This window comes from Propithecus coquereli, unplaced genomic scaffold (assembly GCF_000956105.1).
Source record: "Propithecus coquereli isolate 6110/MARCELLA unplaced genomic scaffold, Pcoq_1.0 Scaffold283, whole genome shotgun sequence".
Lineage (NCBI taxonomy): Eukaryota > Metazoa > Chordata > Mammalia > Primates > Indriidae > Propithecus > Propithecus coquereli.
In genome coordinates, this window is record NW_012148430.1 from 587,804 (window position 1) to 611,254 (window position 23,451).

Consider the following 23,451-nt stretch of genomic DNA (forward strand, 5'->3'; position numbering starts at 1 on the left):
TGTATAAACTGGAGAACAGCAACGAAACCAGTTAGGAAGCTACTGCGACAGTGCCAGCCAGAGATAAGTAGCGACTCAGCTCTCCTGGCTGCTCTCTGAAGGAATGATTTCCACAAAAATTTCCATTTGCATTTTGGATGTTTTTGGAATGCCTTTTTCCAAGGAGGTGCCTCTCGCTGTCTCTGAAGATCTGGGCGCCTTTTGCACCAGCTCACTGACAAATCACTGTTTGGAGTCAGGTGCAGAGGAAATTACAGCTCTCGACTAGTGTTAGTATCTCAAACTCTGGCAATATCTGGGGTGGGGACAATGAACATTGCTATCTCTGTTAAATGTGGGTGGCAATCCCGGAGGCAGGACTTAAGCGTGGCGTGACTTACGGAAACTGCAAAGCAATTGAATCAGTCTCTCAACTGCCTTTGAAACAGAGCAGTCCTTTTGGGGGACCTATGACAGGTTGCTCATGACATCACTATTTTGACACTCCGTCCAGTTCCCATGATCTCCTTGGGGTTGCCAGGGTAATGCAGTGAGGACAAGGGAAGGTGCAAGTCCCAGAATCTTCAAAGATTGATTATCTCATTGATGTACACCGTAATCAAGATATAGGCCATGCCCAACTCAAACCCAACTCGAAAAAGTGAGCTTGCCAAGTTTTATATAATGAATATAAACACTTACAAATCCCTCTGTGCCAGCTTCTCCACTACACATGTTCTCATTCCATAATAAGCGGCAGAGACCCTATCAGGAAGAAAAAAGATGCAAATGACAGCCTTTGACCTTCAAACACACGAATATCCTCCTCGTGACAAGCCCTTGGGAGCCTCCTTCACGGGCAAGTGCCAGGGCACCAGGAACTCCCAAAACTCAAAGCTAAGGACTTCATCACACGTGTGGGAAGACAGAGGCGTCAGCCCCGAGAAGACATCCCAGACAAAAGGGCGCCCTAGGCACTGCTGAGGATGTGGTCTCCATTATTAAGCTGTCTTTTGGGTACAAAGGCCAAGAAAGGAGGGAATATCCCCTAATAGCTGCCCTCTGCCTCTTACAATTAATGCCTCACTGACGCTCACCCCAATTACATTGAAATCATCCCCTTTTTAAAGCTGCCTTAACTCTGTGTCAGTCTCTATAATCCTATGGAATATTGGCCTTGTCCCTGGAACATTCGGCAGCCACAAAGGCTCCACACTTACCGTTTTCATGACTTTTTCCTGCATCACTCACTTGAAGAGTATTTTTTTCTCTCTCTTGCCACTCGATCAGTGGTTCTCAGCTTGTTCCTGCTTCACTACCCCTGAGGGATGTGCCATGTCATTAGCGGGGGCTGACCCCACAGCGATTGTGAAGGTGGGAAGAAACGGGCTTTGGAAATTGGGCAGATTTAAGGATAAAGAAAAGCAACTCGACTGAGGGGCCCTCCAGGATGTATATCCTCTTGCATCGCCCGGAAGAATCACCGTGCAGATGGTTGATAGAACCGTGTCCCTGAACTGGCTCACTCCGTAAAAATTGGTAACAGAGATGCTCGGTGGCTTAGGACCCACGGCCAGGGTGACCAGAATGCATGTGCACAGTGCACTGCAGCGGGCACAGAGCACGGGTTCTCGGCCAGCTTTGTGGCCAAGTGGGAGGAGCACTGAGTTCAGAGTGGAATGGCCTTGGCTCAGATCCCAGCTCTTCTGCTTACCAGCTGCGTGATTTCAGGAGCCACTCAGTGTCTTTGATCCTAAATTTCCTCATCTATGCAACAGGATTAAAAATGTTCACCTGAGAGAGCTTCAAAAACATCTCTTAATCAACAGGAAATATATGACGTTACTGTGAAAAATCCCTTATAAAATCCCTCGTTCAGAGTGATGTTTAGTAGAATAAAAAACATGTCCCAAAGCTCAGAATGACAGGGACACAGGTCAAGGCTGTACATAACGTGCAGTACATTTTCAGGCGCTGCAGGGTCAAGTATTTTAGAAGCTTCTGAAGTTGAATTTTTCCTCCCTTTCTCATATGAATAAAATTGTGCATGTAAAGGGACTAAAATCATCCCCCTGAACAAAAGAAGATGAACTCACCGGGGGACCCCCCTGAACATCAGGGGGACTGTTTCTAGGCACTAAAACATCATATATATACATATACATATGATACATAGAAATTTAGATACACAGATATATATATTAGGATATAAACATCAATTCAATCATGAAAAGAGAAAGATGTTATTATAAGTAAAGGCAATTACATGACATTTATTGCCAAGATCATCACCCTCTTGAATCCTGCAAAATATCAAATTGGATTAGTTGCAATAAAAAATGGCCATTTGAAGAGTTCAGAGATAGCAACTCTTGAAAAGGACTGAAGAGTGTTCACATCTAGATTTTAGTTTGTTTAGAAATGACACAGTTCGTGCGTCTAGATTCTTGTTTGCACCCAATCCTCGCGTCTCTTGCCTTTGAAGCCTCACATGCTCCCTTTGACTGCCTCTGTCCAGGACACTGGAGAATGACAGTGACCAGTGACCGCTGCAGCCACCGTGCCTGAACTTCTGGGGCATTCTACTATTTTGTGGCCCATCAGGTAATGTGAAGTGTCTCCAGTAGCTTTAGTGCTGTAGCGATAAATAGTTTATATGGACCTAATATAATGCAGCGCTTCAAAGAACCAGAAGAGAAGTATGAGCAGAAAACAAAGAAAGTTCTGAGACTCTGCACGCCCCAGTGAGTTCATCTTCCTTCTTTCAGGGAGATGATTTTAGTCACTTTACGTGCACAATTTTATTCATATGAGAAAGGGAGGAAAAATTCAACTTCAGAAGCTTCTAAAACACTTGACCCTGTAGCGCCTGAAAACGTATTATACGTTATGTACAGCCTTGACCTGTGTCCCTGTCATTCTGGCAGCTTTTCTGTTGAATAGGGGTTTTTTTCCTCCTTTTTTAATATCTGGGAGCTTTGGCGTTTTTAACAGACTGCATCATTTTGGAGTAACGTTCTCTTGAGGTGGGCAACTGAAATGTATAATTATATCCTGTGGAAAATGATGGTGGTATGAAGGGTGGGGGAGGAGGTTATTGAATCACAAAAACATGTTTCCTAGTCAGGAAAAAATGACAGTGTGCAGGATGTTCAATTTCCTTCTGCTCTGTGCCCATGGAGAGTGTAGCATCTTGAAGTGGGGAAGTCATTGGTATTCACTGGAGCTTGCCTAGTTTCATTTTTATTGTTTCAGAGACTTATTACTCTTTCAGAGTGGTTCCCAGGTCTGCTGCCTTCTCTCAATATATATGAGCTAAGGCAGTCAGAGGAAACACTTTAATTACATTTTAAGTAGAATAAGAGCATAAGTATATTTATGAAAATTCTAACAGAAGGTACAGTGAGACCATTAACTTAAATCCCAAAAATACATGAAGTGTTTTTTCATAATAGAAAGTCCATAGTTGGTGTGTTAAATTGTACCTACATATTAAAAATCTGCCCTAAACACTAAATATTGCCTAAATGTGCATACTATATTCAAAATTCCTCCTATAAAAAGTGTACTGGGAGCATGGGCCATCATCATCTGCCTCCCAAGCTTGTCCTTAAGTTGCTGCGCCCAGGATGGGAAGTCCTCAGGTGCTAAATGATGATTTTAGCCCTGGTTCCCTCAGCCATCCCTTCTGTTCCCCCTTACTGGGCCTCTTTTTCAAAATTGTGCCTGAGCTTTGGTTGAATTTGATTGTAGTGAGCCTGCTTGTAACTGTGTCAAGGAAAAACTCTTGAGGTGAGAAGTAGAGGAGGAATTCAAGGTTGCGCTTAAACTTGACCTTAAGGTTTTGTCTCAAGACACAGAAAGATACAAGGAGCAGATGAGCACAGTTTCCCCTGAGAGCCAGAAGCCAGTCGTTGGCATGTGCTCAGAAAATCCCGGCTTCTTTAAGGAGCAAAATTCTTTCTGTCTCTGCACCAGGAGGATTCAAAACCTGGTTGGCCTCACTTTCAACAAATTTGATAATAACCATTCTTCTCTAGACACGACATAAATTATGTGGTGATTACTTATTTCCCAAGAATATTGGTTCAGAGTAGAATTCTTCTCAAAGCATTTAATAATTCAATTTATGTAATTTTAAAGGAACATGTATAACTTTTGACCTCTTACAGATAAAAAATGATAGCTGAAGAACCTTTTGTTCTTGCCCAAAGAAAAATGCACAGGAGAAAATCTCATAAAATGTGCATTGACTTTGCTTAATTTATTAAAAGATATTTAAAAGCCAAAAAGTATATGAAAAGGGACATAATAGAGTAATTGCATAGCAAAATTACAGATAACCCAAGGTACTGGACTTCCCTGAGGCATATTTAGCTGGTGGGTTGCTTGGTGCCTATCTGCCCATATGTTGGTCTGAAAAATAAAAGGGGAGGGGTGGATTTACAGGGTCATCAGAGAAGCCTCAGTCTCTCCAGGGAAGGAAGAATGATGTCTGCCACCTCTGGAGTTGCATGTCCATGCCAGACGTGAGATAGTATTCTCCGGCACTGAAGACCTGTGTTTCTGCCCCGGTTGCTATGCTCGCTCTGAGAATCCCAACCCGAAAAACAGCCAGGTGCACACAAAGTGAAAGACCCATGCATCATGTCATGGCTTCTCTGAGTACCCAATGGCTCTGGAGCTATAGATACACTGTGTATTTTCTAACTAGAAATTTAAACAGTTGACATTTATCCTATTTTAAGCTTAAGAGGGAGTCTAAATTTTAAGGTAAATATTTTCTGAAATATTTTGAAAGTATATGGTATCAAAAAGCTATAACATTTTAAACTGGATCTTAGAAAAAAAATTTTTTTTTTAAAAATCTTCATAACAAAAGGAAACAAAAGCAAACAACCTAGAAAGCCCTTCCCTGCTTTCTCTGGGCTCCCATAAGTATATTTTCCAAGCCAAGGATAAGAACACCTGGTTTTAATAATGCAAATGTATTCATGGACAGATTGGCTATATAATTGGAAGCAAAACTTCTAGAAAATGAAAGACATGGTCACCATATCCGTAGGGAGTCAGGAGACTGGCATTCATCTGTGGAGGCACTAGCTATCTGATGTTTTTCTCAGAGCACCTCTGGTTTTGTTTTGCTTTTGCCTAAAAAAAAATACATTTGCCATTCATTGTTCACATAATTCGTGGATAGGAAACTGGGAGGCTCATTGCAAGAACTCCAGCTGCTCCTACGATTGTTTTGTCCATGCAATGAACACATTATCAGAAGAAAAATTCCCATTTTATACAAGTAATCAATAGTTAAAGTTTACTTGACATCTTTTATATTCTCCTGTTGTAAACCTTCATTTAGAGACAAGAAGATAAGATCTACATATGGAAATCAATTGTTGGCCATATGTATTCAAGTGGATTTAATACTGTTTTCTCTTCAAAGTAATTGTCAGGATCAGGGTGGTAGAGAAAGGGCAGTGGATTATGCGTCAGAAAGTCGTGGTCCGACCCAGGTTGTGTTAGGAGCTGGCGAGGCGTCCATCTCCCTCAGCCGTAAAGTGGGACGGTCACCCCTCCGTGCCCGGCTCTACACTAGTGAGGACCAGTTGAGATGGTGGCTCAGTCATCTGCAGACCCACTTATTGAGGCCCACTAGCAACTCATTATGTGCAGCGTCATAGTTAGTGCTCGGAAACGGGTAACACTTGGGCACCACCCTTGTGAAAACACCTTGGGACCTGTTGTGCTCAGATGGAATGGGAGGGGTTATTATTTCCCTTGTTGATTGTGTCTGTTTCCTGGTCACCAATTAAATGAAAAAAAATAAAATTAAAATAACTGTTTTTAAATGCAAGGCATCGGAAGTGCTGTGATTACCACAAACGCTAAAGAAACGCAGCTGTGCGGTGAGCATGGTTCCCCACAGCAAGGCCTCTGTCCAGAGAGGGAGGGGACTCTGGCTCAGGTGATGTGGGAGCATTTTCTCTCTGACTGGAAGCCGTGGGTTTGCTGGAAGACTGCAAGGTCTCTCTCGAAGTCGGTTACCTTCTTCCCTCTTCCTACAAAAAACAAGAACTTTTTAAACGGGTGGAAAAGGCAGAAGGAAGTAAAATTGATAATTAAATCATGATGAACTCAAAGTAGAATTAAATTGTTGGAAGTCAAATAATAGTTATTACTCAACTGTGAAATGATTGTCATTCATAGAGTAACAAAGACACTATTCAGAAAAAGAGTATCTGACTTTAAAATCCCTGAAGCTATTTTTAAATGCATATTGTATAATAGAATAGAAGTTACATGTTTGGATTTATTCAAACATGTATAGACCTTTGAATAAATCCCCTGATTATATAAAGGTCTTGTTCTCGATGGAATTAACTAGTGACTTTTACTGCCAGTGTTTTTATTGACTTAATTTATTAATAGCCTGAAAATGTTTTATTTGTATTTGTCCTACATCAAACATTATTTTACTCTTGCACTAGCAATGCACAGCATGAATCTATTAATATTCTCTATATATTCTAATCTATATAGTGTGATATCTATATAGTATGTCTGATCCTGCTCTGTCCCCATGGTTTTTCAAATGATGAATATAACATAAAAATTATTATGATAATAAAGTGCCACCTGTAATCACAACTAAGAGACCTTAACTTAAGATGGGCAGTTTAAACCTCTTAACTCTTAGGCTTGTTGTGTTACCTCTTCACTCTTACATGTTGTAAAATGGTGTCTGCTCCTGCTGTTTTGTTTGGGGATGTACTAAGGACAAGATCTTCAGCCGGAGAGCAGGACAGACCTGGGGTTGGCTCTTTTACAGCCAGTGTCTGATGAGAGCCAGGCTCTGTGGTAACAGTGGTATCAGTACCCAGCAGGTCACACGCAAAAGACGCGGACTTTACAAACTGTGCTGCAATGAAAACTGCAAACTGTGGACAAGCAGGTTTTCCAGGTCTTAGAACGCTTCACACACACTGCAGTCGTTCATTCATTCAATGATTAATTATTGGACTTCTACCACGAGGCATAGGCACTACATAAACAAAAATGGTAAACATGCAGTCCCCGCTCTCAGCGAGTCCACAGCCTGGTGGCAGAGACAGACAGACACGGAAACCACAGAAGGTGCCAGCACCATCCACTACATGGTCAGGGTGCCGGGTGACGTGCAGGCAGGCGGAGCGGAACACAGAGACCCGTGGCGTTGGTGAGCAGGTGGTCCTGCCGCAGCAGTGCTGAGGGGCCATTTACCGAATGACAGAGAGCTGGGCCCATAAAAAGAAATAGATATGTTCTGTCGAACCACAGGCGAATCACAAAATATTGTAAGTGGTGAAAGTGGCCAGGAAGGCTCGAGACTGGGGAGTAAGAAGAGTCACGGTCCTGAAGAGAGAACCTGGAAAGCCACCCTGGGGCATGTCTGACAACATCCCTGATGCCACATTCTCTGGCCCTAACACATTCCAGAATGGTGCTTTGGTTCTTCTCTTCTCCCTTTATCTCTTCTTCCTTCCCTTCTCCTCTTCCTTCCCGGGGGATTCCTCTGAGAAGCGTTAGTGTGGCAAAGACAAGAAATCAGTTTGCTTGACTCTCAACTGCTTGTGACTGTCCTTTTCCCTCTAACCCCCTCACGTAGGGGACTACATACAGGTAAAACGTAACGTGGACTGAAGTGGAAATAAAAGTCCCAGGTATTTTTTTTTACCTGTCCATTGATAGAGGACATTTTCATTATAACTTCAACAGAAAAAAATATACATCTAATAACCTGAGGATTAAAGACCCCAGGTGTAATAATGCCAAATCCTTAAATAAATGAACACCAAAGCTCCATTAAAAATGAAGAGAAAACTCAGGCAGAGGATATTACAGGATTTTAGCCTTGAAGTCATAAAGTCTTAGCTTACCTACTTCCACAGTTTTAACCAAAAATAACCTTCTTTCAGTTAGTAATTAAGGGGGAAAAAATATCTTTATATCTCCTATAAGAATATTGAAAATGGTAATATAAGAAACTGAGAGAATGTTAATTTTTCTGTATTGAATATTCAAGTAGGATAGGGATGAGCAAGTGACCATTTTTACTGGATTGTACAGATAGGTTATGGGATCTGTCTTCATCCTCCATCCCTGTGTTCGTAAGATATTAACTAAAGGAAAGCAAAGTTTAGAAAAAGCTAAATGAAATATTTAAGATGTAAAGTAACCAAAGCCAGGAAAGGACACAACAAAAAAGAAAACTACAGACCAATATCCCTTACGAATATAGATGCAAAATCCTCATTAAAATAGTAGCAAACCAAATTCAACAGCACATCAAAAAAATAATCCACCATGACCAAGTGGGCTTCATCCCAGGGATGCAAGGATGGTTCAACATACTTAAAAAAAGAAAAAAAAGATGCAAAGTAGTTTATTAATCCCTTATCTCATTCCCGTGGACATTGTTTTCTTCTTGACCCTTGTTCTACATTTTTTTGAAGAACATCCTCCATTGTTACCATCCCTCTGTTTACTGCACAAAATTGTAATTCTTAGTGTCACTTTCTCTTCCTTCTAGAGCTTCTTTGAAGGGCAGTCTGCACCATGGGACTCGGCTAAGAAAGACGAGAACAGAATGAAGAACAGATATGGGAATATCATTGCATGTAAGTGTCAACGGTGTCGTTGTGCCATTGTAGAACTTTCTTTCCACATCTGATAAGATTGACCACCAGGCTCCTGAAGTGAGAATTTGCAGTGCAATTACTGTCTCCCTCCTGCTGGAAGAGCTGGTGTTACGCTTGTGCTAAAGAAAGGAAAAATTATGTGCATACCCACACTTCGCCACTGTGCTCTTGCTGTGGGCCCTTTTTTTACTTTTAGATTTCAGTTTGCGTAACATAGGTAATGTAAAATGCTGGGAAGGAAAATGCATTTTAGATGGAGTAAACATAATAGTCCTAATGTTTCCCAGCTGCTCCATGAGGATGAATGGAAATCATGCTGCACAGCACGCCTTAGTGCAAGGAGCTCAGAGTGCTCTGCAAACATTAACTCATTAATCCTCTGGACGCCGGGTTAGGCAGGTCAGGAACAGCCCCATTTTAAGGACAGGAAACTGAAACTCGGAAGTTAAATGATGGTCCCCATATCGCAACACTCATTAGCAAAAGCACTAAGATTATAGCTCAGAAATTCCCAGTGCCTGTGAAACTGAATGTTACCAATCCATAATGCCTTGGATGGGTTTTACATCCAGCCCAACCTCATTAATGTTCCATAACAATGCTGCAAGGCGTGGGAGATTGATGGGCCCCCTTCTCCCAGGCTCACCCCACTCATCCCTCGCGTTAAACTGCTCTAAGTCATGCATGACTGCATCAAGGTACCGACAGCCCACTGCAGTAGCCTAACAGAATTAGTGCTATTTATAAAGATACGTAAATTTAAAACAACAACAGAAACAACGTGGATTAGGCCTACAGAACGTCCAGCTCATTGTGTCTTATTACTTATGAGAGAACAAACGTGAAAGGTTTGGATATTCCAGGGGAGCACTATGTTAGCTTTATTGATTGTGAAAGTGCTGTTACATTTCATTTGCCCGAGTGAACGTTTCTTAGTGTGACAGTACAGATCCTGTAGCAGGGCCACCCCACAGAATCCCCTTTGACTGCAGACATGTCCTGTGCCCGTGCTGTCCCGTACAGTAGCCGCCAGCCACACGAGGCTGCTGAGCACATGGAACGTGGCCGGTATAACAGGGGAACTGAATTTTCAATTGTATTTAGTTCTAATTATTTTGAGTTTAAGTAGTACACTAGACTGGTTACTACTGCATTGGACAATGCAGATCACAGTGTGTTTTATAAAAAGAAAAGAGGGGGAGCTAACATATAATGTAAAATGTCCCAACTGAGCATGTTCTCTTTTCCCTTTGGCCACCAAGAAAGCCAAACCATCAGTTTTGCAGGGTAAAAATGCTAGCGTCATGTGTTTTGTCAGTTGGTTTGTATTTACTTAGCGCTTGAGTGGTCCTTTGTAGATAGGAGATGCTGCCCTGAGGTCAAGGGTTGATTGCCCCTTGGTGAATGCCATCAGCACTTGTGGGACCTTTTCTTGGTACTGGACACAGAGGCTGCAAAGCTCATGGAGATGAAATGTTGTCACTGCCCCCAGGACAGAGCAGCCTGGACAGATATCAGATGGCTGTGGCTACAGTCCAGCGTGATGACATGGGGCTATGTTGGAGCCATGTATATGGTGCTCTAGAGGCTCAGAGAAGGAAAACATGATTTCTTGATCTATATAGACCCTTCCAAGTTCCTTAGTGTTCTCTGGGAGCCCACTGAAGCATTGCCCTGTTAGAAGAATCCAGATTTTTCCTAATGGCTTACAGGATCCTTTCCAGAAGTTCCTTCAGCTCTACAACAAACTCAGGGAGATTCACAGAGGTAAAGTGGGGACTTCCCTTCACATACCAAGTAGAAGGGGATGTTGATGAGCCTCTGTCCTGCCGTCGCTGTAACAACACCAACGTGGGCCTCATGCTGAGCACACGGACCCAGCCCTAGGTGTGCTCCAAGATCCACCTGGCTTTGTCCAATATACCTCTGAGTCTGCTTCTTCCTGAGGCCCAGTTTAATATCTGCTCTTGGTAGACATTTGAGAAATCTTTTTGAATAATTAGTGAAAAAAATAATAAACTTAAGCATTTGCTGAACACTTACGTATGGTGTGCTAGACACTACTCTAAGCACTTCTCACATATTAACTCCCTCCCTCCCTATAACGACACCACAAAATAGGTAATATTATTGTATCTATTTTACAGGTGAGGAAATTGAGGCATAGAGAGGGTAAAAGGGTTACACAGTTAATAAGATGTGGAGGCAGGATTCCAACCCAGGAGCATTTTTTTTATAACCACTGCATCATGGTCTTCACAGGCCAGCATCAGGGACGAGAGGCAGGAAGATGACATTAGCCCCTTCCTCTCCATCCTTCATCTCCCCAGGCCTCCCCAAATAACATACAACTTGAGTAAAAGCTGCACACTCGAAGTCCTCTCCCCTCAGCCGGCCCCCAAGACCCCTGTAGAAAAATTCTGGAGCAGCCACTGTTAGGGTTAGGGCCATCTGCAGTTCTGTTCTGATGGCTTCATGGCTGTTGCCTAAGAAGGACAGTCAGGACAGGTCTAATTTATGTTTAATTGCTAACCTGTTATCACTGATTGCCACCTTGCTCAGGATAGGCACAGAAAGGAGCAGGAGGGGCCTGCCTGTGTCCCGCCTGGTCCGGGAAGGTAGATGGCTGGCCAGAGGGCACTGGGCGGCACAGTTGGATATGGGCTGGGAAAATGATAAAAACTCACACCATCTTTTTGTGAAGACATTTAAAAACTACAAACTCTATACAAATAGAAAATACTTTGATATTACAAATACCATCCTCATTTTCAAGTTGACGCATGGAGAGATGAAGCGGCTGGCCTGTGATCACATAAGTAGGTGGTTGTCCCTTTGTGATATGAAAAAAATGATTCTCTATTTAGAAAAGCTTGTTTTCAGGGACCCTGGTGGAGGCATAGCCCCTGCAGGCAAACACGGGGATGGCCCTGTGAAGTTACAGGCTCCCCGCCGCACCCCAAGTGGATTCTCTCCTTTCAAGCTCTTACCCAGCTTCCCACCTACCTTGCCCCTACTCGACCCTTCTGGGCACTTGGTGTGCAGCTGTTTGTCACAGGAGCGTTGAGTCCCACTCCTCTACCTGATTTCTCGTCAGAGCTGGGCAGAGAGGATGTGCATAAAGAGACCCAATAATCCATCCCTTCATTCAGCAGATGTTTATTGATCGATTACTGTTTGCTGGACTGTGCAAGCCACTGCTACGAAAAGATGATTAAACATACGTGGATACTGCCCTCGTAGCAATTACAGTCTAGGGCAGGGTTTGGCAAACTTTGGCCCAGTAGTAAATAATTTAGCCTTTACAGGCCACCCAGTCTCAGATCAGCTTCTCAGCTCTGCTGTTTCTATGCAAAAGCAGCCAAAGACAACACAGAAATGAACGCGCCTGTGTTCCAATAAAACTTTTTTCCAAAGCCAGACAATGGGCTGCAATTGGTACAGGCTGCAGTTGGCTGATTCCAGGTTTAGTGGAAAACAGCTCCCATGGGGGGACCTTTTCATCCCAGTCCCGGGGGCACATTTCTACCACCACCGAGATCATCTTCAACTCTCAGGACCCTGCACTTTGGGCTGATTTTTTCGTCACCCCACATGCCAGTACTGACTGTGGTCTGTGCATCTGGGACAATGTTGTCAGAGGCAAAATGGGTTCAAATCTACCTCCTATCCTCATAAATTCGCAATCTGTGAGCCAGACCTGGCTAAAACACACATGAAATAATAGATCTCAGGTCCACAAATAAGTGGAAAATGCACTGTAGAGACACCATTGGGGATGTGTAGCAGACAGATGAGTGGGCGAGGGGTGGATTAATCCGGAAAGACATTTTGGGCAAAAGAGGACATAGGTCTGGGAGTTAGGAGAAATTGTTCCACCGCGCAATAGCCCCAGTGTCCTTGGGTAAGCCGTGAGCCTTCTCAGTACCGTAATTTCCTGAGCACATCACCTGTTATGGAAATGAACTGAAATGTCACATAAAAACAACCTTGATTGTTGTTACCTGAAAAAAAATCACACCTTCCCTTCTTCATTACTCCTATGTTACTCTTCTTAACTTTAGCAGACTCAGTACTTTGTTTAAAATGAAAAAAATCAGCATTTTGAGGTCCCAGGTTCCAAACGATGAGCTGGTGGATACAGAAGCCACGTGGCTCCCTCAGCTCTGTGCACAGCGACCTGGCTGTGGTCTGGGTGTGCGCCGGGCTGTCCCTGCAGCCCTGACATCTGGGGCTGCGGTTTCTAGCCCTCGCCCACCCTCCATCCCATCCCCTCCTGGTGCTCTTTCAGTGTTTCTGGATCATGTGTTGCGTGGTTTCGTGTACCTGTCTAGGGACAACTTCATAAAGAGACTTCTCTATCCAGTCACCTTCCTCCGCCCCTCTGTGCCATCCTGAAGCCTTTTCCCGTGCATCCATGTCTTCTTTTCCTCCAGTTTGCTATTGTTTCCTGTGCCCACTCGTACGTAATTGTTCTCTCTTCGTGGACATGGAGAATAGCATTACCATCCTCCCCTAGACAATGAAGAACTTATCTGTTTCACTTACCAGGCAGTCTGCTTCACAGAGCCTGGGCATTGGATAACACCAGCAACCAGGATAAGGAATTGGGGGCTCGGTCTGCATATCTCAGAGATCCTCATTAGCATGTTAGAAAGAACATAAGACGTGGTGTAATGATCACATTCATTGTTTTGCAACAGTGTTTGCATATAAAATGGTCTTAATGGTGCTTAAAAACCATTTATTGGCTTTTACTGTTAAGTAAGTTAACTTTTCCCTTATTTACACTATAAATTTGCTGAACTAGCCCCTTCCAAACATAACCTAACACCCCGTCGACCATTACCACCCCCACACAGGCAAGTATAGCCCTCCTAATAGTCTGACAGTTCCTAATTATAATAAGCTCCCAGCATCAGGCACACAGCAAATCTCCCAGCTAACGAGGCAGCCCTGTATAGCCGCCCATCTTTCTAGAAGCTGAGGATACAGAGCCAGCATCTGCAGGGGCTCCCTGGGCTCCTTTCCCTCTTCTCTGTCGTCCATTCAACAAATATATATTGATCTGCCCTGTGCCAGGCACTGTGCCAAACCGAAGTCACTCTTTCAGCAGATATTTACTGAGTGTCTGTCGTTCTCCAGGCACTATTCTAGGTGTCAGAGATAGAGCAAAGGAACAAAGTGCTTTGCTGGCATAGTGGGTAACCTCCTTTGAGGGGACAGAAACAATCCCTAGGTGCACAGTGTAGCATCTGTGTTGGAAAGCGATGCATGCAGCAGAGAAAATGAAGCAGTCAAGGGAGGCGGGTGGGGCAGGCATGGCAGTGTTTAGACTGTGGTCAAGGAAGTCCTCCCTGCAGGGATAAGACAGGTAAGACAAGACGGGAGCCAGGACTGGAAGCAGGTGAGGAAGGGCTTTTCCAGGCAGAGGCCTGAGGGAGGCAGGACAGCAAGGAAGCCAGTGCTGCTGGAGCTACGGGAGAGGTGGGAGGCACAGAGACCCTAGGGGGACACAGAGCTCCCGCCCCCGTGAAGCTCACAGTCCTGGGGAATGGGGGATGAATAAATGAGTACACACAGAAATGAATTTCAAGTTCAGGGCACAAAAAGAGGCACGTGGTACTGCGAGAACTTGGCTGACTCCAGAGGTGTGGCAAGTCCTCCCTGAGGACGGAGTGGAAGACGACTGAGTAGAGGGGTAGAGCACGGAGGGTGCTGCAGATGGGGGAGTCACGTAAACAGACCTGTCAGCAAGGACGCCCTCGAGTCTGGGGGTCTAAAGGAAGGCTGGGTGGCTGGAGCTGGGGGCAGGGGTGGGAGGAGTTAGGCTAGAGAGGGAGGGAGGTGGAAGCCAGACCTGCAGAGCCTTCTAGGGCAGATGAAGGAGTTTAGTCTCTATTACAAGAACAAGGAAACCTCATTAAAGGAGGGTTTTTTAGCTGACGTTAATCAAATTTGCGTTGGAGAATTTTGATCTGACTACAGAGTAGAAAATGGATTGGAAGGGGATGCTAGTGAAGAGATTCTTGGTAGCCCAGGCGAGAAGGGAAGATGACACAGGCTAGAAAGAAGATGAATTCAGGAGAAGGGATTGACCAAACTGAAAGACAGATAGGATGTGGGATAAGGAAGACAGAGGAGCCAGAGATGACTCCTGTATTTCTAACGTGCAGGAGGATGGGTAAACAGACAGACTGATGGATGTCGGACAGTTGGACAGAGATGCTAAGATGCACCATTTACTCAGACGGGCAAGACTTGGGGGGAACTCAGATGTGGAGAGGCATCAGGGGTGGGCATGAGGTTGGCAGGAACATGGAAAACTGTTGAGTTTAATTTGGGGACGTATCAAGATGCCTTTGAAACATTCAAATGAGATGCCAAGTGGGCAGTTCTATAGACTGTTCCAGAATCCGAAAGAGAGGGATCTGGGCCTGACTATAAATTAGTGGGGCGTGGGGCATATCAGTGGTGGATAAAGACACTGGCGTAAGGACGCAGTCTGCAGAGGGCACCTAGAGGGCGTAGGGAGCCGGGGGCCCAGCCCAAGGGGCTTTAATGATGGCCGATACTGAGACAGAACTGCCCAGCTGGTGCAAAGGAGCACTGTGTCTTGGAGAAAGGGGTGTCAGGAGTGTCCCGTTGGTAGATCTAGTACAGTGCAGACTGATGTAGTGGTGAGGACGTGACAGCAAGTGGAGACGGTGGCCATGAAGGGGAGGAGAGGGGCACCTGCGGGGCGCTGCCCGTGCTCTCCTACTCCACTTTCTAACAGCCAGGTGACTGCCAGGTGACTGGAACTTTGCACCTGCCCCAGCCCACCAGCTCCTTTTAACAAATACCCAACCTGATGGCCAGTGTCGAAGGCTTCGCTTTTTCCAGGATTTTGTTTTCCAACGATATGCTTCTCTCTGCTGATTGAGTGACTCCAACAGTGTCATCATTTATTTATTTTTGAGGAATCTACAAATGTCATGATCCAGCTTAGCTGTATCATGGGCAGGGGCAGGGGGACAAGAGTTGACGTAGGTAAGTGTGGACTGGCAGGAGAGGTTTTGGCCTTATATTCAGGTGGACAAGAGGAAGGGAGAAGCAGGTCGACGCTATATGTTTAGGAAGGCATAGGGTGAAAATCTAGAAAAATCCTGCCAGGATCCTGAAGTGTAACCAGGAAGAGTCTCTGACGCAGGTAAAAAGAGAGCCAGAAGCAAGGCACGACACACAAAACCAACAGGAGGAGCAGGGTTCGTGCAGAGCCACCGGCATCACACCTGGGGCTGCTTGTTTGCTTCTTGCTCGGAACCTGCAAGGCCGGCTGGAGACCCCAGGTGGAAACCAGCAGGCACACGGACCAGAGGAGGGTCTCGCAGGGCTCGATGCCAGGCTCGTCCCAGGTTGTGGTCAGGGTGACGTGGCTCTCCTGCAGCTTGGACAAGCGCAGCAGCAGCAGCCCTTGGCGAGAGCATAACCACAGGAGGAGCAAAGCCATTATTTGCAGAAATCAATTGTAATAAAAATTAATTTCCAGTCTTCTCTCAGAGGCCAAATGTTACTTAGATCATTGTGTTCCAATTTACCTTAAATATGTCATCAATATTTAGCAGAGAAAAAGAGTTGTTTAGAGGCGAAAGATTATCAATGACACACTCCATTTCAGCCACTGTGGGAATATCTGATCACACACACGTTAAAATTGCAAGGCTGTTACCGATATCCGTTAATGTGGAAGTGTTAAAATATTTGAAGGTATGTAGAGGTATTTCTAAACATAATGTTACTTGATGGAAAGGGCATAAGTATCATCTTTTAGGGACTTAGCGTAGACCTGCCTTAAATCCCTCATCAGCCCACCCCCAATGCACACATGCACACGTGGGGAAAGCCTCAGCGGGTTGTCGTTTTTCAGCAGTGAGCAGTGGTTTGTAATGACCAGGTCTTTATGTTCCTGTTTCTTAGCCAAAAATATCAGGCTTGCCCTATTTCATCTAGTAAAGGACTTGCGGAAAGATCTGAGAGGAAAAACAAGTAGTCCTTTAGGCAGACAGAGTTTCTCAAAGTGGCAGAGTTAGCTACATTTTGCGAGGGGTGACATTGGGTTGTGATTATGATATAAACATTAGTTTTATTTTGATCATATTCCAGTCATGCATGGCAAATCAGTTTCTTTTTCTCTGATTACAAAGCATTTCATACACATTAAAGAAAATTTGTACAGTAAGGTTGGGGAACATTATCCAGAACCTCACCATCCTAATTCAAACCCTGCTAACATTGTTTTCTGTTTCATTCCAGTCTTTTTTTTCCTATGTCATGATGTTATGGGCTTTATTTTTTCATTTTTTAATTTTTCTTGGCTTTATTTTTTTAGTGAGAATAGATTTGTTGTTTTCTTTCTGACTAAAAAGACAGTATAAACCATGTAGATAGTCAAAGTGGTACTTAAAATCATAAAGATGAAAATACACCTTTTATCCCCACCTTGCCTACCTACACATACACAAGTGCATTCAGCTATTTCAGTAAATAGGCTTTTATTAGACATGCTACTTTGTAACTTGCTCTTCTTTACTCTGTAAGATGTTACAGATACTGTTCCAGGTAGGTAAATTAAAGCCATAGCAATCTCTTCTAATGATTATATCAGATTTATTTATATGACCACTGTTGATCAGTTTCCTGTTTATATCATTGAATGGTTTAAACAAGGTGGTGATAGAAGGAAAAAAAATCTGTTGTAGAAAAGTAGCCTTCAGCATGGATTCATTAGAGAGAGAGGAATGTAGAGGCAAAAATGAAGTAGTGGAGATGAAAAATTATCAGGTCTTGAATCAAGTCCTTGGCAGTAATGAAACAAGTCATAGCTAACTTTTTTCCTATTTCTGATTACGTACTAGACACTAACTAATGTATTCCTTATGTTAACTCACCTAATCCTCACAAAACTTCATAATGTAGGCACTGTTATTATTCTGATTTTATAGTTGGGGAAACTGAGGCACAGAGATGTTAAGTAGCTTGTCCAAGATTGCACAACCAGAGAGTGACAGAACCTGGATTCGAACAGGGATTCTGGCTCCGGGGCCTGGGAGCTTAACCTCTCTGTGACACGACAAGAGGGAGAGGAAAAAAAATTTGTTTGTAGATACCAGGGGATTCGGACGTAGGAGATGAAGAGTATTCAGCCTGTTTCCAAACCTCTTCCCTGTTTCTTCTTTAAAACTAGCTCAAACGTCTCTTCCCCAAAGATTAGCTGCTTAGTGTTTCCAGTCGGACCCTGCTCTGCTGTTCCCCAAACAAGCACACTGGCTCCAGACGCTCTGAAGCATCATCGTGAGCTGGGCTTTTCTCACTTACTCATAAAAATAGCAAATATATGTTGATCTGCTCCCTAGAAGACGCACAGAGGTAAAGATGTGTGTCAGACATAGCTCCTAGTCTAAGTAGTTTTGATCCCAGGAAAAAGAAGACATTACACAGATAACTGTATGTAAGAGTAGCAAGAAGCAAAATCCAGGAACTTTTGAGGTTTAAGGAAGGAAAACACACACCCGGCCCCCACTCTGTGTCTCAGTGGCAGACACCTCAGGTTAAATACGCCCCACGCTGTGCTCCACGGCCCCATCCCCCACCGTGTCCCACGTCAGAGTCCTAGAAGTCGTTCGTGACACCTCTTCTCACGTGACATGAGCTGTTACTATAGTCAGTCCTACCTCCTAAACACCCTCAGAGCTGCCCACTGGCCCTCCCTACACGGCGCTGCCATCGGCTGTCCCCAGGACTGCAGCTGCAGGCCCCCTGCCGTCTCTCCACACCCATGGGACCCCTTCCAGCCCCTCAACAGCAGTAGGAGGGGTCTGATAAAAGGCAGCGAGCCCCTTCCCTGTTCCAAATGCTCCACGTGGCTTCCGTGGCATCCCGCATAGATCTGTGGCATCCCATTGTGCTCAGGACAAAAGTCCTAATGACCTGGCCCTTCCCTCCTGTCCGCATTTCCCACCACTCTTCTCCCCAACATCAGACAGAGTGTCCCCCACACCACCCTTCTTTTGGTTTCCAGAACATAATAGATCCTTCCCACCTCATGGCCTGACCACATGCTGTTTCCTGGACCTGGAATTTAGTAACTACCTGCATAGTTTCAGCCTAAATGTCCCTTTATTAGGGAGCTGTTTGCAGGCTCTTCGGAGCAGGTCAGGTCCCGTGCTGTGGACTCCTGTAGCTCTCCGTCCTTTCCAACTTAGCACTTACCAAAACTGTATTTAAATCGTTACTATGAAATTACTGTTTGATGTCTTTTCCATTACCTTAAGTCCCCTGAACTCAAGGACCTTGTGTCTAACTCGATCCCACCATATGCCCAACACTTAGTGTGGTGTGTAGCAAATAGCCAGCACTCAAAAAATTATTCAGTAAATAAGACCTTATTGAAGAGGGGCCATTTGAGTTGGACCTTGAAAAACAGGCAAAATTTGGACAATTAGAAATGGGCAGGAATGGATAGGTAAGCGAGATTTCTGGAGAATGAAACAGTTCACTGCTCTGACAACATTAGGCAAGCCTGTGTTAAAACTGAAATTAAAAAGGTATTATGGACACAGTCCAGGCATCTCGGATGCCCTTGGCCCACCGCCTGTTCGTTAGCATGGGGAAGAGTTAGACATCTTTGGCTCGCTATGTGCTGGGCAGGGCCACGCACATGGCACTGCCGACGGTGCTGCTAACGGAGCCCCGGTGGGCGCTGTGGCCCTGGCAAAGGTGCTCTCAGGGATAGTCGGAATATATACGATGTGGTCTTTTACCATAAGACATTATAATCTAGTTGAATCGATGTTTTAAAAGAAGAAAAGATACTATTGTGCATATAAAGACAAAAACAATCTCGTCTTGCTTAGGAAACATGCTGTGGCTGTGTGCTACGGGTTTCTCCATCGCGAGCAGAGCGAGAGCAATTAGATTCGGAGATGTAGCAGCCAAGTTAAATTTTGGGGTAGGAGTAAACTGAACTGTAGGAGATGATGAGGGAACTCTTCATTTCAAATGCTTTGTATGTAGGGGATGGGAATTTAGTCTTGTCAGAGACCGAGATTCCTAGAGAGAACATTCCGGAACAACCTGAGAAGCCCAAGGGTGGTAAATCACAGAGCATGGGCAGCGTTCATCCCGAGGTTTTAAATAAAGTATGAAATAGGAGGGATTCTGACAAGGGGTACAATATATCCTTACGGCGGGCTGCAAGGCTCTGTCGTGGTTGGCTGCCTTTTGAAACACTCAGTCCAGGTGCGCAGGAAGGTGAGCCCGACCCCCTCGGAGGAGCTGACCGAGAGCCTGATGTGTGCAGAGCAGCCCTGACGCAGTTCCAGGGGAGCGTCTTTCCCTCAGGAAGCGTGTACAGCTCTCCCTGCTAAATTGCTCGCACTCCACTCCCTGACAGTGTGTGCGGGCACTGCTCTCCAGCAAATACGGAAGTCACAATAGTGCGCACATACCCAGCAACTTCCCTCCCCACAACACCCACATGAGCAAAATATTTATAGCGAGCCACTGGTTTAAGCAAAATGTGTCCTAGGAAACTGGTTCTTAAAGTGGCTCACCATGAGGAAACACTCTGAGTGCAGGTGGCTCCATTTCTGGAGTTGCTAATATCCATTTGGACATCAGCTATAAGAACAGAAGAAAAATGTGGGTGTCCATTACATAGCACATGATAACAATAACCGACATTTATCGGCCACTTACTATATACCACGATTTTTTCTAATCTCTTTATGTGTGTTATTTTATTTTTTTGTTTGTTTTTGATTTTTTGCGACAGGTTCTTGCTCTGTTGCCCAGACTGGAGTGCAGTGGTACAATCATAACTCACTGCAGCCTCCAACCCCTGAGCTCAAGTAATCCCCCTGTCTCAGTTTCCCAAGTAGCTAGGATTATAGGCATGCACAACCACACCTGGCTAATTTTTTAGTTTTTTCTAGAGACAGGTCTTGCTATGTTGCCCAGGCTGGCCTTCAACTCCTAGGCTCAAGTGATCCTCCTGCCTTGGCCTCCCAAAGTGCTGGGATTACAGGCGTGAGCCACCGTGCCTGCCCTTTATGTATACTGTTTTAATGCTCAGAATAATCTCATGAGAGTGGGCAGTGTTCATCTCCATTCTACAGACAAGGAAACTGAAGCTGAGAAAGATTAAGTAATTTGCCCCAGGTCACAAGCAGAGGATTCTAACCCACATACCTGACCCAGAATGCAGACACGTAACCCCTCTCCCATATTCTCCTTCGAGCAGAGCAGGAAGACACAACTTCTCTAGGTTTTTCTCCTTGTCTGGCCCAGTCTGTCACCACATTGCAGATAAATTTATTGTGCCCTGACTAATCGTGAGGCACCGATGGGAAGTAATATGACGACCTGTCATGGAGTGAAAAGCCCCATCAAGGAAGGAAGGTTCAAACATCGACACGGATTTCCTTCTGCCTCCCCTATTAACAAACAGAACGTTTACCAAATGGGAGGTCGAACTTCAGGAACCAGCGTGAAATTTTGACGTTCACCCGTTAGCATTTCAAACCAAGGAGAGGGTTCACTGGGTCCAGTGAGTGGGGATAAAACGCTCTGTCTGTAGCTCTCCTGGCTCCTACCTCAAGCCGTGGGCTTCGTTTCTCACCCGCTAACCCAAATGAAATGCTGCATAAAGCTAGCATCAGAAGAAAGCCACGGCCGCTCAGAAGCAGGCTCTCTGCTGCTCCAGCATCACTGGAAGTGAAGTTTTGCAAAATATCCTATCAGGCCTCTTCTCTGCCTCCTTTTCTGGATAACCAGCTTTTACCTGTTCTAAATACGGGGTTTCGGTATGTGCTTTCATTGGAAGGAAAGGTTCCTCTACTAAAAGGAATATCAGTTTAGGAAAATAATTTTTAGAAGACATATTTTTTCAAAAACCAAAAAGTTCACTTTTCATTTATTCAAAAAATTATTTGAGGGGAACCCACTGTGCTCCAGGCACTGATCTGGAGACCGGGGGTAGAGCAGTGATCAAAACAGGAAAACTCTGCCCTTCTCCAGATGAGGCGGCTGCAGCTTGGTGGCGTCATTGCCTAGCCTGGGATCACACACCTGATGGTGACAGCTTGGTCTTGCCTACTGACACCCTCAGGTATAGAGGGAGAGCTTAGGGACATTCCAGACGATGACCGAGGTTAGGATTAGGTCTGCACATCCCGGAAGGCCAGGCCATGGATTTATAGCCATCATTTGTCAAGGTGAGCGTCATAGGCAGCTTTCAGCATCTCAGGGTTTGTATGCGATGTAGTGAAGTTGCTCAAACTTCCAATCCAAGAAATAGTCCTGTTGTGGTTCACGGGACTGTATGTGAAAGTCTTAAACCTTTGGCATTGCTTTACTTCTGTCAATGATCAAAGAATAAGTTAATGAGATTTAGTGTAAAATGTAAAGAATTATAAATCCTTCCCAGTCTCAATAGCAAAATAGGAAGTAGAAGGTGTGTCGTGTTTAATTCTTTGTTTATCTTTAAAGCAGCGTGTATGTGGGTGATCTCTCGGTAATGTGCCTTCATTCTGGGGCTCGCAGCAGCCTAACAGATTGCTTTTGTTAATTGTTTTCTTTTCATTTTCCTTTGCAGATGATCATTCCCGGGTGAGGCTGCAGACAATAGAAGGAGACATTAACTCAGACTATATCAATGGAAATTATATCGATGTATGTATTTTTTCCTTTCTTTATAGATTTATTATAGCTCTACATATTTAAGCCTACATGTGATAGTTTGATGCATGTATTCAATGTGTAATTATCAAATCAAGGTATGAAACTGTCAATAAATCCAGCCGTTCTGACACGTACCAGATCTTGTGTCAGCTGTAACATTGGTGGATGCACACTGGGCTCCATCCAAAAGCAAACACATAAATGTTTCTCCGTGCACCGCAGAACTTAGCAGTGAAGATGTGGCTCTCCTTTTCTCGAGTTAGCCTATTTGTTAGGGAATCTCCGTATCATTCTATACCTTCTTTGCCATCCCATGCTTATGTGGACTAAGAAAATGCTATTTCTAGTTTTTGTCAACAGCTTGTATTACTCGACACTTTTTAAAAATCTGTTTGCATATTAATGAGACAAAACTCTCTAATTCCTAATACGGCGATTTGCGATCCCTTGTCATCACTGCACTTTTAAGTTGCCTTCAAAGTAGTCTGCAGCTGTTCGCCAGGACTCCTAGTGCAAGCACGACATGTCATTAAATATGTAGGCTGTTTAATTATTGAAGACTACTTCTTCGTTCATTCTGCATCATGTTAACTTAATGTTTTACATTAGAATAAATTCTTTCAGAGACAGGATGTTTTCAGTTGAAAGAATGAATGAAATCAAAAGTAGACTGAAAAATCAAGGGAAAGTTGCTGTTGCCTCCAAGGCCTAGGTTTGTATGAAACGGATTTCTGCTCCCTTGTGGTTCCCAAGGCACACTCTGTGCTTAGCCGTGACATTGTTTCTTAGTCTGCCAATACTTCCATAGACAGATTTTATCCATACGTAGGGATTGTTATTTTCTTGGTTGCGTATTACTCAGATGCTACTAAAGGTACTAGCATCACAATCTCTAGGAAAGAGTTATCTAAAAACAACTGTAAGCATATTATTTTTAGTGCTAATTGGAAAGGTTTGACATTTTTTAGTTATAAATTTGTGGGTGAGGGCTAGAGGTGATTATTTAGAGAATAGTTCATATCTCATTTATCTGGTGAAGACCCCTACACCATTTTGATAATGGCCAAAA

The 23,451-nt window shown here is 44.2% G+C and overlaps 1 protein-coding gene across 1 annotated transcript in view; it reads left to right on the top strand.

Moving 5' to 3' along the window:
- Positions 1–23,451, top strand: part of PTPRM (protein tyrosine phosphatase, receptor type, M) — a gene marked incomplete at its 5' end in the record, with an annotated part of 602,721 nt that overhangs the window by 481,953 nt on the left and 97,317 nt on the right. The window contains 2 exons of the mRNA XM_012648382.1: positions 8,552–8,639; positions 22,297–22,373. Coding sequence (XP_012503836.1) covers positions 8,552–8,639; positions 22,297–22,373 — 165 coding nt within the window. The remainder of the gene's footprint in view (positions 1–8,551; positions 8,640–22,296; positions 22,374–23,451) is intronic.